Below are 13565 nucleotides of genomic sequence, written 5' to 3'. Positions count from 1 at the left end.
TGGTCTCCCCGCGCCGCTGGGAGCCAAGGCTCACTCTACCCGAGCTATGGCTGCTTCCAAAGCTCTTTTCTCTGGTGTCCCTCTTCAGGACATCTGTAACGCAGCAGGATGGTCCACGCCCCTCACTTTCGTTCGCTTCTATGAACTTGACCTCAGCGCCACCCCTGGCACCTCGGTTCTTCTGCCCTAGTCAGTGGCAGGGACTTGGAATCCTGGATGTGTGGGCATCTCGTTCCCCAAAGCGTTTGTGATGCACCTTGAGTTCCTGGAGGGGGAACGTCTCGGGTTATGTATGTAACCCCGGTTCCCAGAGGGAACGAGACGCTGCGTCTCGTTACCAGTCTTCCGGCATCCCTGTGAGCACTCGCTTCATGCTTGGAAGCTGATGCCATTGCCAGCGCACATGCTTTTATAGCTTCCTGGTTGGTGACGTCATCACGTTTGTGACGTCACGCCTCTTTCTATTGGACTATGCACACGTATTCAGAGCGAGGTTCACCAATGGCGTTCCCCAAAGTGTTTGTGACGCAGCGTCTCATTCCCTCGGGGAACCGGGGTTACATACATAACCCATAGATGTTACTAGCATGCCTATTATTAACATATTGGCTGTTTATTAGTACTTATAAAGCACCTATTTCGCATGACCTTATTCTACATCCCTAATCCTATCCAATACCTGAACCTAACGACTACCTTAGTATTAATAATCAGCAAATTAGGAGATTATTGAGGCAAAAGCCAGAGTGAATGTTTATTAATAGCGAAAAACATCTTGAATATGAAGGTAACCCTCGTTCCCTGAAGGAGGGAACAGAGATGTTACGTCGAGTGACGTAGTTTTGGGGATCATACTTGAGAGACCTATTACCTCTGAGCTTAAGAAAAAAGGCCAATGAACATTGGCAAGTGGAATTTGCATGCCTAGCCACTCCTCCATACATACGGGTATATAAGATGGCAGCGTGCATCCATTCATTCAGGTTTTTGCTGAGGAGTCGAGCCGCAACACAGCTTCACCGCAGTCCAGGATTGTGGCAGGAGGATGTAACGATACTATCGTACCTTCATAACTGAGACATTCCCTCTCAGTCGTTCACTCCGACGTTACTTCGAGTGAAGTAGTTTTGGGGATCTCTGGAAAGCTCCACAATCCTGAACTGTGTTACACAGCCGAGACCCCCTATCCGGAGCACAACCTTGGACTACTCCATCCTAGTCTGGACTGTGGGGCATTAAGGACCCAGAGTTCACCTAGGGGGAACAACTGGGAATACAGTGCACAGATTCATAAGGAATTGCGCAGCAAGCCGATACTGTGCTCGAACTCCTAGGGGGTACAGCTCACCTTGGGATTTGTATGCCAATATGTTAGTCATCTACCACCCAATTGGCCAACCTCTGTTTGGAGACAGCATTCACCTTCTGCTGTCCCCCAAAGCAGACAAAGACCTGCTCGGAGCGTCTGAAGCTCAGATATTTTAGCTCAATTGAACTGAGAGGAGAGTGTGATTCAGCTTCCCTGGGAACGTGCTTGTCGCGCAGCGCAAGAAGCACTGCTAGAAACTCCAGGTAATTGATATGCCATTGCAGTTAAGATCCCGTCCAGGAGCCCGAGGCTGCTTGCCCTTTGCATACGGCACCCCAGCCCGTCATGGAGGCATCTGCGTTTACCAGTATATGCTTCGACACTCCGGCCTGTAGGAAGGCAGGGCCTGACCAAGGGCTGAAGAGGCGGCAACATTCCAGGGTAACGCCCCAGAAAATGCCCCAGGAGCCTCAAAAAGTTTTGAGAGGGACCGCAATCTTGTGCCTGAAAAGTTTCAGGCAGTCCAGCACAGACTGCACAGGTCCCTGTGCTCGCACAACAAATCTCGCAAGTAAAACGGGAAGGTCAAAGGGGACCTTGTACTGATATGCCCGACCCTCGAAATCAAACCAAAGAAACGGTCTGTGTCAATTAAAATGGAGACATGAAAGTTCTCATCCTTCAGGTTGAAGGTTGTAAATCAATCCTGGTGATGTACACATGAAAGAATGTGCTTCGGGGAAAGCATCTTGAACGGTAGCCTATGAAGGGACCGGTTCAGTGCCCAAGGTCCAGGATCGGCCATAACCCACCACTCTTCTTGGGCACGATGAGGAAAAAGCTGTAGAACCCTGACTTCATCTCGACTGGAGGTACCGGCTCGATTGTGTCCTTCAACCCGCAAGATCGGCTGGCTAGGAAGCCCTGACAGGCCTCCAACCTGCATGCAAGCAGGGTCAATGGAGCACAGGGGGGAAAGGGCACTGGACAGAGCGTCCTGGGGTAGAGTCGGGCTGCTGGGGCAGCACTTACCTTCCCTGGTTCCCGTGTTGGCGAATCCAGGCTCAATGTCCTGCATCAACATAAAGTCAGAACTACCCTCGTGCAGATGTTTGAGTGCATTGGTTTGGTGGGCCTGCAGAATAGCCATGGCATAAAGGGAGGAGACAGCCTGGCCCGCAGCGGTATAAGACTTCGCAGCGAGAAACGACAAAAGCTTACATGCTTTGGACGGGAGGCGCGGATGGTTCTGCCAGGTGGCGACGTTTTACGGGTACAGGTGCACCACAACCGCATGCTCCACCTGGGGAACATCAACATATCCCCCCGGCTGTCCACCATCAAGGGTAGTGAGAAGGGAGGAGCCCGGACGTGAACGTGCCGTATAGGGGGCCTTCCACATCCTAGTGAGCTCCTCATGCACCTCCAGGAAGAAAGGCACTGGGGGGACGAGGTTGAAAACCAATTGTCCAGCCTCGAGCGCTCGGGAGAAGGCGCATTTGACACCTACAACCAATGCTCTTGGCTGCCCGAAGGAGCATGGCCACCAGCTCTGCGTCAAACTCAGACTGGGCAGCAGCCGCGGAGGGGTGCTGCTCAGCCGGAACGTTAGCCTTTGCTGCAGATAGAAAATGCCCCAGGAGCCTCAAAAAGTTTCGAGAGGGACCGCATTCTTGTGCCTGAAAAGTTTCAGGCAGTCCAGCACAGACTGCACAGGTCCCTGTGCTCGCACAACAAATCTCGCAAGTAAAAAGGGAAGGTCAAAGGGGACTTTGTACTGATATGCCCGACCCTCGAAATCAAACCAAAGAAACGGTCTGTGTCAATTAAAATGGAGACATGAAAGTCATGAAAGTTCTCATCCTTCAGGTTGAAGGCTGTAAATCAATCCTGGTGATGTACACATGAAAGAATGTGCTTCAGGGAAAGCACCTTGAATGGTAGCCTGTAAAGGGACCGGTTCAGTGTCCAGGGGGGAGGGGGTGGGTGGCTAGGCATGCAAATTCCACTCGCCAATGTTCACTGGCCTTTTTTCTTAAGCTTAGAGATAATTGGACTCTCAAGTACGATCCCCAAAACTATGTCACTCGACGTAACAGAAAACAGTGTAAAATAAAGTATGACCTGACAAGATCATAAAACATATTTTACTTTTGTGATACAGGATATCAGTCAATCAATCAATCAATCAATCAATGTTGAACAGGACTGTATCCATTAAGACGGTGAAAATGCTTATCTGTGTTGATCTGGGATTTTTACAGATTTGAAACTGAATAAGATACAATAGATAAAAATAGATAAAAATAAGACTAACTGTAAGCCTGGACCTTTTGTATGAGTGACTTCTAATGACCTATAAAAAGAGACTCCTGGTGTACATTGACACTGCTATGAGACAGCTGTTGTTTTGAGGAAATCTTACAGACACTCACCTGATCTCCAATATCTTCAGGTTGACCATTCACAGGTACACGGGTTATACCAGGTAAATCGATCAGAGTGAGGTCACAAACATCAGGAGAAGAAATCTCCAAAGTGATGAGTTCATCACAGATTCCAACTGTATTTCCAGCGAGCTCATTTTGAGCTGTTAAATTCAAAGTTCACAACAAATAGATATAGTTTTTGTTTGTTTTTGTTTTTTTTCTCAGTGGGACTTTGACTCCAATAAAACAATAATAATAATAATAATAATAATAATAATAATAATAAACATCTCTGGACTGCTGGTTGTACAATATTCATGACTAATTAGAGAGCCTTTTCAAATAATTTATTTATTAATTTCTTCAAGTAGCAAACATGATGCAGTTTTGTAAACCTTAATTAACAATTAATTATTCTTATTTCTACAATTTACAGTCCAATACATTAATTGACAAGAAACCAAATCATAGCACATACATATAAAAACTTTTTTGATGACACCTTAAAATCTGTAAGGATTTCTGTTCATACTGACCTTCTCTAACAAGCCTATCCACTTTTAATGGGTCTTTAAAGGTCTCACTGTGACCACTGTAAGAAATGGTCCCTGACCATGGACCTTTTTTGAGCTTCTGCAATTTCAGCTCAAGAGGACAGCGAGTGACAATACCTTAAAAAATAAATAAATAAAAAGAAAATGTTTTAACAATTTGATAGTGGTTCTAAAAATGTGGGGACAGGGTAGTTATTGGAAGGAAAGTTTATAGTTCTCAAATCTTGTTTGGTTCTTCACATTCAAATGTAATGCATTATTATATATAACAGATTCTATGTAATCAGAAAATAAAGTCATAAGCTGAAAGTAAAGAAAACCTCAGAGTCTTACCACTTCCTCGAGGTAGAGCTACTCCAGAGAGTGCCTCCAAAACAGAACTCTTTCCAGAACTCTGATCTCCCACCACCGCAATGGATGGTAGATCAATATCTTCATCAAGACCGATCAACCTCAGAGAGTCTATCAACTCAATCAAAGGTCGAACAGACTCGATGAAATGACTGTGGAATGCTCCATGAGTTTGTGAGTCTGAAAATAAGCTTTATAATTAAAACATAAAAAAGGAACAAACTTTAGTTTCGTTTAATTATTTTGATCGTCAGTTGGTGGCTTTACAGAGAAAGTAAACAATTCTTCACTGTATTAAGTCTTTCAATGTTTTTACATGCTAGTATTTGTGTATTTTCAGTTTACATTTTTATGAGCTGTAATTTTTTCAACCCAGCAAATGTTTCAATCACATTTTGAATGATGACATCGACTGAAATTACTTTTTAAGCATTTTTTAAATAAAATGCCAGACTATTCCCTTTCTAAGGACAATTTCAAATCCTACACTTTATTATATAATTATTCTTAATTACATAAAATTAAGCTTAATTTGTATAAGGTGAAAACTATGTGCAATAAATAACATTCTAACACATAACAAGTGCCATTGTCATATTTTGTATCAAGCTGATACTGCTGTTTCCTAGATAAAGAACCATGCTTACTTTATTAATGGAAAACTTGTTGACTATGGTGAAAAATACACTTTTCGTCAAAACTTTAAATATATAATTATTGCATTGTGATATATTATCATATTATACGATTTAAAGTTTGTGTCTGAGACAAGGGTATAACTAACAATGATACATAAAAAGCAAAGTGAAATTATGTAAATTATGAAGGCATAGTAAAAATCTGAGGAAGAAAAAAAATTAAAACATGGGACATGTTTTTAAAGTAGTGGAAAATGATTTCATGGTATTTTAGTTAAATACCAATTGTCAAACATCATTAGCAATATGAATAAATACTGTACCTCTCTTCGCTTTGGGAATCATAGTCTGAATTTTTGTCCTCATCCATAGTTTGTCTGAAAATGAATTATTGAAATTCTACATTTAAAATATGTAAAATTTGCTTTATTAAAGACAAATCTAAAAGTAAACTGAAATAAGCACAATATCAATACATGTCTAGCTTAGGATGACCACCAGTCCCGCTTTGGAAAAGAACGGATGTGACGTGCGGCCAAGTATGGTGACCCATACTTGGAATTTGTGCTCTGCATTTAACCCATCCAAGTGCACGCACACACAGTGGGCAGCCAATTCTGCGGCACCCGGGGAGCAGTTGGGGGATCAGTGCCTTGCTCAAGGGACTCACCTCAGTCGTGGTATTGAGGGTGGAGGGAGCGCCGGTTATTCACTCCCCCCACGGACAATCCCTGTCAGACCTGAGATTCAAACCCACAACCTTCGGGTTACAAGTCTGACTCTCTAACCATTAGGCCACGGCTGCCCTTTGCAGTGACTGCACAGCATTTTTACCCCTTGAATTTTCATCAGTCTGTTAGTTTTAAATTATCATATTAAGAAAACATGCATGCATTGTTTTGCCTTTTTGAGAAAGCTTTTTATTTATTTTTTTTTTGCGACGTACTTTCCACGCAAAGGATGTATGGACCTCATCAAGTGATCTAGCACCACCGACCGAAATGATCGAGCACACATGAAAAACATTTATTTATTTATTTATTTTTTCAAAAATTGATGCAGCTTTCAGGCGTGACTTTCTTCTTATTTTAATAGTTCGTTTGAGGTGGCGTTATTTTAATGACAAGTGTCTAGAGTGCATTATTGTAATGTGAGGGTGCATCAAAATGCGCGAGCAGAAATCTGTTCTCTCGCAGGTGGATTCTCTTTACTCTCACATAAAATGGGCAAGCTCAGAAACATAAATAAACACATATGACAATGTATGTAAATCAGTATTTGCATAGCATAACAGTGGAAAATGTATTTGTCTCACACACGTCCCACAAAATCACATCTATGTCCCTAGCTGTAGGAAAGAGCACAGTCAATACATTTCAGTATCCCTGAACATTACTATACATAGTTATCATTACAAGGAAACAATTGTCTCCTTTATTCTTGCATTATAAATATGCATTATATATGGTAAGTTTGAAAGACATCTTTTGTACATCAATGAATCTCAAGTTGTTTGTTTGTCAGGAACTAAAAATGAGATGTGTGAATTACTCATCATATTACTGAAAAAATATTGTGATGTAAATGTTCAAATAAAGTAAGTCTCATTGTTACCTTCTTTTAGTGTTTATTCTTCAACACACGGCCAGGACTGTTCCTATTAAAAGTCCCATGACAGAATAACGGCTTATTATATATCCCTAAACCAGGAAATCTGAGTAGTGATCACTGATTGGTTAAAATCATATATGTTACCTTTTAAGGAGCATGCAAGGAGAATTATGCGCAACTGGCAAAAAGGTAAAGGAGGAAGTTATACAGACATATCAAGAGTTGTTAGGGAGGAGGAAATAGAGAAAAGTGGCCATGTGATTTTATTTTTGTAACGTTTTTTTACAACAACAACAAAAAAAAAAAAAAATCACATGACAACTTTTTCTCTATTCCCCCCTCCCTGACAGCTCTCGATATGTCTGTTTAACTTCCTCCTTTACCTTTTTGCCGTTTGCACGTGATTTCATTTACCCTCAAAAATCATGTGTTTCTACTTTCAAATATGTGATAAAACACATCAAAAGGAAAAATAAATAAATAAATCATAAATATTTGAACAGCTTGTAAAAGACACATTGGATTATCACACAAAGCCAAACATCTATAATTATAGAAAACCTCAACTGATGGTTTCTCTACGTGGTTTCATCCCAGCACCAAGCCTCTATAGGCCCTGGCCTCTGCTAAGATATTTGCATTCGCCACAATTTACAGCAATTTACAGCAATTTACTTGAAAGTACAAGGATCCTACTTTTAGTTTAAATCATTTTCATATTTTAGAACATTCTCAACCCAACCTCAAAAAATAGTCAAAAGTGCTTATAAAATGGTTATTTAGGAAAGATGTAATATGTTCACCCAGCCTTAGGGGGAGCTGTGGTTTATAGTTGTGTGAGCCTCCATTCCAGGGGTGGAGCTGTTGTTTAGCCACAGCTCTGTTTTCTTACGAGAAGGTAGGAAGGATTGTCCTGTTCTCTATAAAATCTGTTTGTTTTATTTAGTAATATTAGCCATTCATCCAGGTTTAACCCTCTGGGGTCTGACGGTGTTTTGGGGCCCTGAAGAAGTTTTGACATGCCCTGACATTTTTTTAGTATCTTAAAAAAACATATTAATGGCTAAAGTCTGATTACATTGTAATTAGCACAAATTGGGCTACAATAATATGTAAGCAACATGAATGTACATGTTTGTGTTTTTAAGAAAACAACATTTATGCGTGGTTAGTGAAAAACAAATTTTCTGAAGTCACTGAAATAAAGCCATGAAACACATACAGAACATTTGTTCACATGACTTTTGAGAACTGAATGGGGTAGGCTAGAGTTTTTTCTACCAAATGATGTGAAAATCATCCCGTTCACTCATTCAGAGAAAACAATATATTGATGTAAGTTTTCTAAAACATGTTTTGTGATCGAAAGGGAATATGCATAGGAGTGGCAATGACCAATGAATATTTAGCAATTCACACATGAGAGACAAAGAGCCCTACCCTAATGGCCCATTAATATGAGAATGACTATTAGGTAAGGAACAATGTGAGAGAATTCAAAAAATGGAGTTTTAGATTATTTGTATTTAATTTACACAGTGTAATCAAAACATACATAATAAAGGTCAAAGGCACATTATTGAGCACCCTGATCTAACCACAGAGACGTGAACAGACTTTGTGTCATTTCTGAAAACGTTTTCTGAATTCTATTCGACAAGTGAAACAAGTAAATCATACCTGGGTCCCACTTTACATTAGGTGGCCTTAACTACTATGTACTTACATTTAAATTAATAATTTGGCACAATGCACTTATTGTGTACATACATGTTTTTACATTGTACTTATATTTTTAAAAATACCTGCATATAATTACATCTGTAATAATTTTCTGTAATCACATTTATAGTTACACTTTTTACCCATCCCTTACACCTTAACCCACCCTTACACCTACCAATACCACCAAACCTGTCCCTAACCTCACCTGTATACCACCTTAATATAAGCAAAAGTGTTTTGCAATACAATATGACCACAATAAGTAAATTGTACTTATTTTATGATGTAAGTACATAGTAATTAAGGCCACCTAAAATAAATTGTGACTTAAAAGTCAAAGTCTGTTGCTGTCACATTCAATGTTTAATGTCAAATATGCTTCCAAAACACACCAGGAAAATAATTCAACACACAGCTGTTGGTGATTGTTTACTTTAGTAAATAACATAACATGGCATTGTGACAAAATGTGGGTTATTTAAGTTGCTGTTGTCAAGCAATTTTAATATATACAGTCCAGCCCGAAATTATTCATACCCCTGGCAAATTCTGACTGAAAGTTACTTATTCAACCAGCAAGTTTTTTTTTTTTTTTTGACCGGAAATGACACAGGCTTCTCCCAAAAGATAATAAGACGATGTACAAGAGGCATCATTGTGGGAAAAAAAAAATATTTCTCAGCTTTTATTTACATTTGAACCAAAAGTGTCATGTCCAAAATTATTCATACCCTTTGCAAACTGTCACAGTCTATGGGGAATCCAAAGTTCTATACCATTCCAGATAGTCCAAGCTGTTCTAAAGCATCCTAATTACCCGTATTCATTGGGAACAGCTGTTTTAATCAACTCAACAGCTGAAAAACAGAAGCTCTCTGCTGTTGTTTTGTGGACAGTCATGGCTAAGACAAATGAGCTCACTGAGGACCTGCGGCTGCACATTGTGGCTGCTTACAAGTCAGGAAAGGGCTATAAGACCATATCTAAATGTTTTGAAGTTCCAGTGGCTATAGTGCAAACTATTATTAAAAAATACAAGACGTTCCGCACTGTGAAAAATCTCAGAGGACGTGGTCGGAAGCCAAAAGTGACACCTGTGCTGGCCAGGAGGATAGTGAGAGAGGTAAAAAAGAATCCAAGGATCACCATCAAGGCCATCCTGATGAATCTGGGCTCTGCTGGTGGCAACATCTCAAGGCAGACAGTCCAACGGACACTGCACACCGCTGGGTTCCACAGACGCAGACCAATGAGGACACCACTTCTCCAGATAAGGCACACAAAAGCCAGGATGGCATTTGCAAATGCTCATCTGGACAAAGAAGAAGACTTCTGGTCTTCTGTTTTATGGTCAGATGAAACAAGAATTGAATTGTTTGGCCACAATGATGTAGCCTTCATTTGGCATAAAAAAGGAGAAGTCTTCAACCCTAAGAACACCATCCCCACTGTCATACATGGTGGTGGGAACCTAATGTTTTGGGGGTGTTTTTCAGCCGGCGGACCAGGGAACCGACTCACGGTAAACGGCAACATGAAAAAAGAGCAATACATCAACATTCTTAACAACAACATCAGGCAGTCTGCAGAGAAAATTGGCCTTGGGCACAAGTGGACATTTCAACATGACAACAATCCAAAACACACAGCAATAGTGGTGAAGAAATGGTTAGCAGACAAAAACATTAACGTTTTGCATATAGACTTAAATCCAATTGAGAATCTGTGGAGGGTGATGGCAAGGAGACCCTCCAACCTGAAAGAGTTGGAGCTCATCACTAAAGATGAATGGGCAAAAATACCAGTGGAGACATGCAAGAAGCTTTTGATTGCTGTAATAGCCAAGGACCAACATAAACCACCAAAAGGACCAGCATATACCAGCAAAGGACCAGCATAAACCAGCTAAGGACCAGTATAAACCAGAAATGGACCAGCTTATACGAGCATCAAAACCTACCTAACCAGCATCCCAGCATCAAAACCTGCCTAACAGGGGTGGTGGCCACAGACAGTTGTACTTTCCTTAACCTTCCTGACAGATTTGTCTGCAGGCTTCTGTTTTGTTGTAATCTTTGTCACTCCTTGTAGCATTAAGGCAGTACCTACAATCCATTCAGGTTGCACGAGTAATCCAGCTCTTCGAGGGTGACACATCCATGCGTTCCATGGCAAGGAGGTTTGATGCATCTCCCATCTCAAGAACATGGAGAAAATACAAGGACACAAGGAGAGTTGGATAGGGCCGTAGAAAGGAAACAACCCAGCAGCAGGACAGGTATTTGCTTCTTGGTGCAAGGAGGAACAGGAGGAGCACTGCCAAAACCCTAATAAAATTACCTCCAACAGACTACTGGTGTGCATGTTTTTGACCAAACTGTGGGTGGCATGAGCGCCAGATGTTCTATAGTGGGATCAAATCCTTAGAGCCATTATCAGACCTTATTCTATCTGATTGATATCACCGACTAGCCATTACATTCCCCTGATTTGAATATAATTGAGATTCCCCAGGACCCCAGGATTCCTTCTACTCGAACAGCTCCACAGCATGAGACTGTTACCATCTCACTTTACTACTGGGATGCTACTGTGCAAGTAATGAACAGTGCCTACTTTCCTCCAAACATGATGCTTGGAATTGAGTTTCATCAAACCAGGGAATTTTCATAATCTGAGAGTACTTTAGGTGCTTTGTTGCAAATTCCAAGTGGGTTTACATGTGTCTTTACTGAGGAGAGGATTGAGTTTGACCACACTGCCGTAAAGACCGGATTGGTGAAGTGTTGCAGTGATGTTTGTCCTTTTGTAAGTTTCTCCTATTTGCATATATGACCATGGAGTTCAACTAGAGTGACCATCAGCTTCTTTCTCTTCTTCTATGACCATTTAAACATCCGGTTATGTTCTAATATAGTACAATGACATTTTTCACCACTAGATGCTAGATGGAACCTCTTAAATAAATCAAAGCACGGCTTACAAAATGAAACAAACACCATACAGAACAGGAGGCTACACATCACAACCAAGATGGTGGCGCGTACACATCGCGAGGCTCAGTGTCTCTCCAGTTTCTGCAAATTTGCAGTATTTTACTTGCTCATCTCGGGTCTATTCGTACAGAACAGTCGTGCCTTTACATCGTACACCCGACAGGAGCTTTTGGATATTGGTTTGTACATTCCCGACAGTTTTATCAGTAATCTTCGACTCGTCCCTGATATTATCACCAGAACACCTACGGCTGCGCACTCTACCCAGCCGGGCGGAAGTGCTCGAAGGCGGCGACGCAACCGTAAACAAAGACGGGGGAAGCATGGAGGATTTAGAGCTAAGCTAAAGCTAACACCACACCGGCTCTCTTTACCCAGCATTTTCCTCGCTAATGTACGGTCGCTGGTGAACAAAATGGACGAGATTTGACTCCGCATCAAACACAGCAAGAGACTTTTGAACTGCAATGCCATGATCTTCACTGAAACATGGCTAAACAGCGATGTATTGGACAGTGCTATTGCTCTAGCTGAGCTTCACACATTCCGGGCAGACAGAACGGTGGATGACTCCGGTAAGACCAGAGGCGGAGGATTGTGAATTTATGTTAACAAAGCTTGGTGCACAAACTCTGTTACTATTGGGAGACACTGCTCAGCTAACCTAGAGTTTCTCATGGTTAAGTGTAGACCATTTTATCTGCCGCGGGAGTTCACCTCCACCATAATAACAGCTGCTTACATTCCTCCCGATGCTGATGCCAAGCTTGCTATGAATGAACTTCATGCGGCCATCAGCAAACAACAAACTGCTCACTCGGAGGCTGCATTTATTGTTGCGGGGGATTTTAATCACTCAAACTTAAAGACAGTACTCCCCAAATTTCATCAAAACGTTTTCTGCCACACCAGAGGAAATAAAACTTTAGACCATGTATACACAAACATGGCTGAAGCTTATACCGTGACCCCCTCCCCCACTTGGGACAATCAGACCACCTTTCTTTGTTCCTCACCCCCAAATACTCACCCCTCATCAACCGTGTGAAGCCATCAGTGAAGACCATCAAAGTGTGGCCAGCGGGGGTAGACTTCATACTCCAGGACAGGTTTCTACACACAGACTGGAGTATGTTTGCTTCTCAGGCCACCTGTGGCTCTCACACGGACATTGACAGCTAGACTTCCTCTGTTCTGGATTACATTAATACTACCATAGACAGTGACTACGTTTACATGGACACTAGTAATCTAATTAATGACCTTATTCTGAATAAGACAATAATATGATTAAGCTGTTTACACGAGTTGCTTTTAGAATATTCCTTTCATGTTCCCGTTTTACATGTTATAGTGCATAGATCGATTAATGACACACATCATTACGTCCACACGCGACGCTATCAGTTCATCTTCGTTATAGACTTTTGGATGTTTGGGTTTTAATTTTACAAAAGCTTGAAGTGGCTCTGGACATATGCAACATTTTTTAGAATGTATGAGTTAAAATTTGCCGTGGTCGCATTTGTGCGAGTGCGTGCTGTGCTGCTCCAAAGCGTCTGATCCATACAGCGAGCGTTTCAGAGCCAGTCAGTTTTTAGGAGAAAAAAAAACACACGCAAGCACAGTCACCGAAAGCCAGTTTAGTTTTACTTTTTTTGTTTGTTTTCATTTTGAAAACCCTGTTATCTTTGCCGTTTACCTCACATTACGCTTTGGAGGCTTTCTTTTATTAATTTTTTTATTAACTATTTTGATTGCTCAGTGTTTGCACGCCCTGTAATAAATTGTTTAGTCGGCATATAACAGCATGTGATGGAGTCCATGCCTCGTCTTATTAGTTTTTGTTAATAAATGCTATATAAGCTAGTTTTAATTTATTTTTGTTATACTGTTTAATTAAAAATAACAAATCCATCTTTTAAGAATTTGTTTTAATCTTAAAATTGATA

The 13565-nt window shown here is 41.1% G+C and overlaps 1 protein-coding gene across 1 annotated transcript; it reads right to left on the bottom strand.

Moving 5' to 3' along the window:
- Positions 1-2576: 2576 nt before the first annotated feature.
- LOC141284418 (interferon-induced GTP-binding protein Mx-like) lies at positions 2577-5651 on the bottom strand. Its single transcript, XM_073817399.1, has 5 exons — positions 5605-5651; positions 4626-4834; positions 4275-4409; positions 3745-3899; positions 2577-2927 (listed from the first exon to the last, which is right to left on the bottom strand). Exons 1-5 carry the CDS (start codon positions 5649-5651, stop codon positions 2577-2579), a joined length of 897 nt encoding a protein of 298 aa, XP_073673500.1.
- Positions 5652-13565: the final 7914 nt, after the last annotated feature.

This window comes from Garra rufa, chromosome 14 (assembly GCF_049309525.1).
Source record: "Garra rufa chromosome 14, GarRuf1.0, whole genome shotgun sequence".
Classification (NCBI taxonomy): domain Eukaryota; kingdom Metazoa; phylum Chordata; class Actinopteri; order Cypriniformes; family Cyprinidae; genus Garra; species Garra rufa.
The sequence above is the reverse complement of the archived record's forward strand: the minus strand, read 5'-3'. Positions and strand labels throughout refer to the sequence as shown.

Coding starts and splice junctions, on each gene's coding strand:
- LOC141284418 (XM_073817399.1), bottom strand. CDS start 5,651: ATGGATGAGGACAAAAATTCAGACTATGATTCCCAAAGCGAAGAGAG. Junction 3,900..4,274: donor GGATAGGCTTGTTAGAGAAG/GTCAGTATGAAC, acceptor TGAATTTAACAG/CTCAAAATGAGCTCGCTGGA. Junction 2,928..3,744: donor CTGAAGATATTGGAGATCAG/GTGAGTGTCTGT, acceptor TTCTATCTGCAG/CAAAGGCTAACGTTCCGGCT.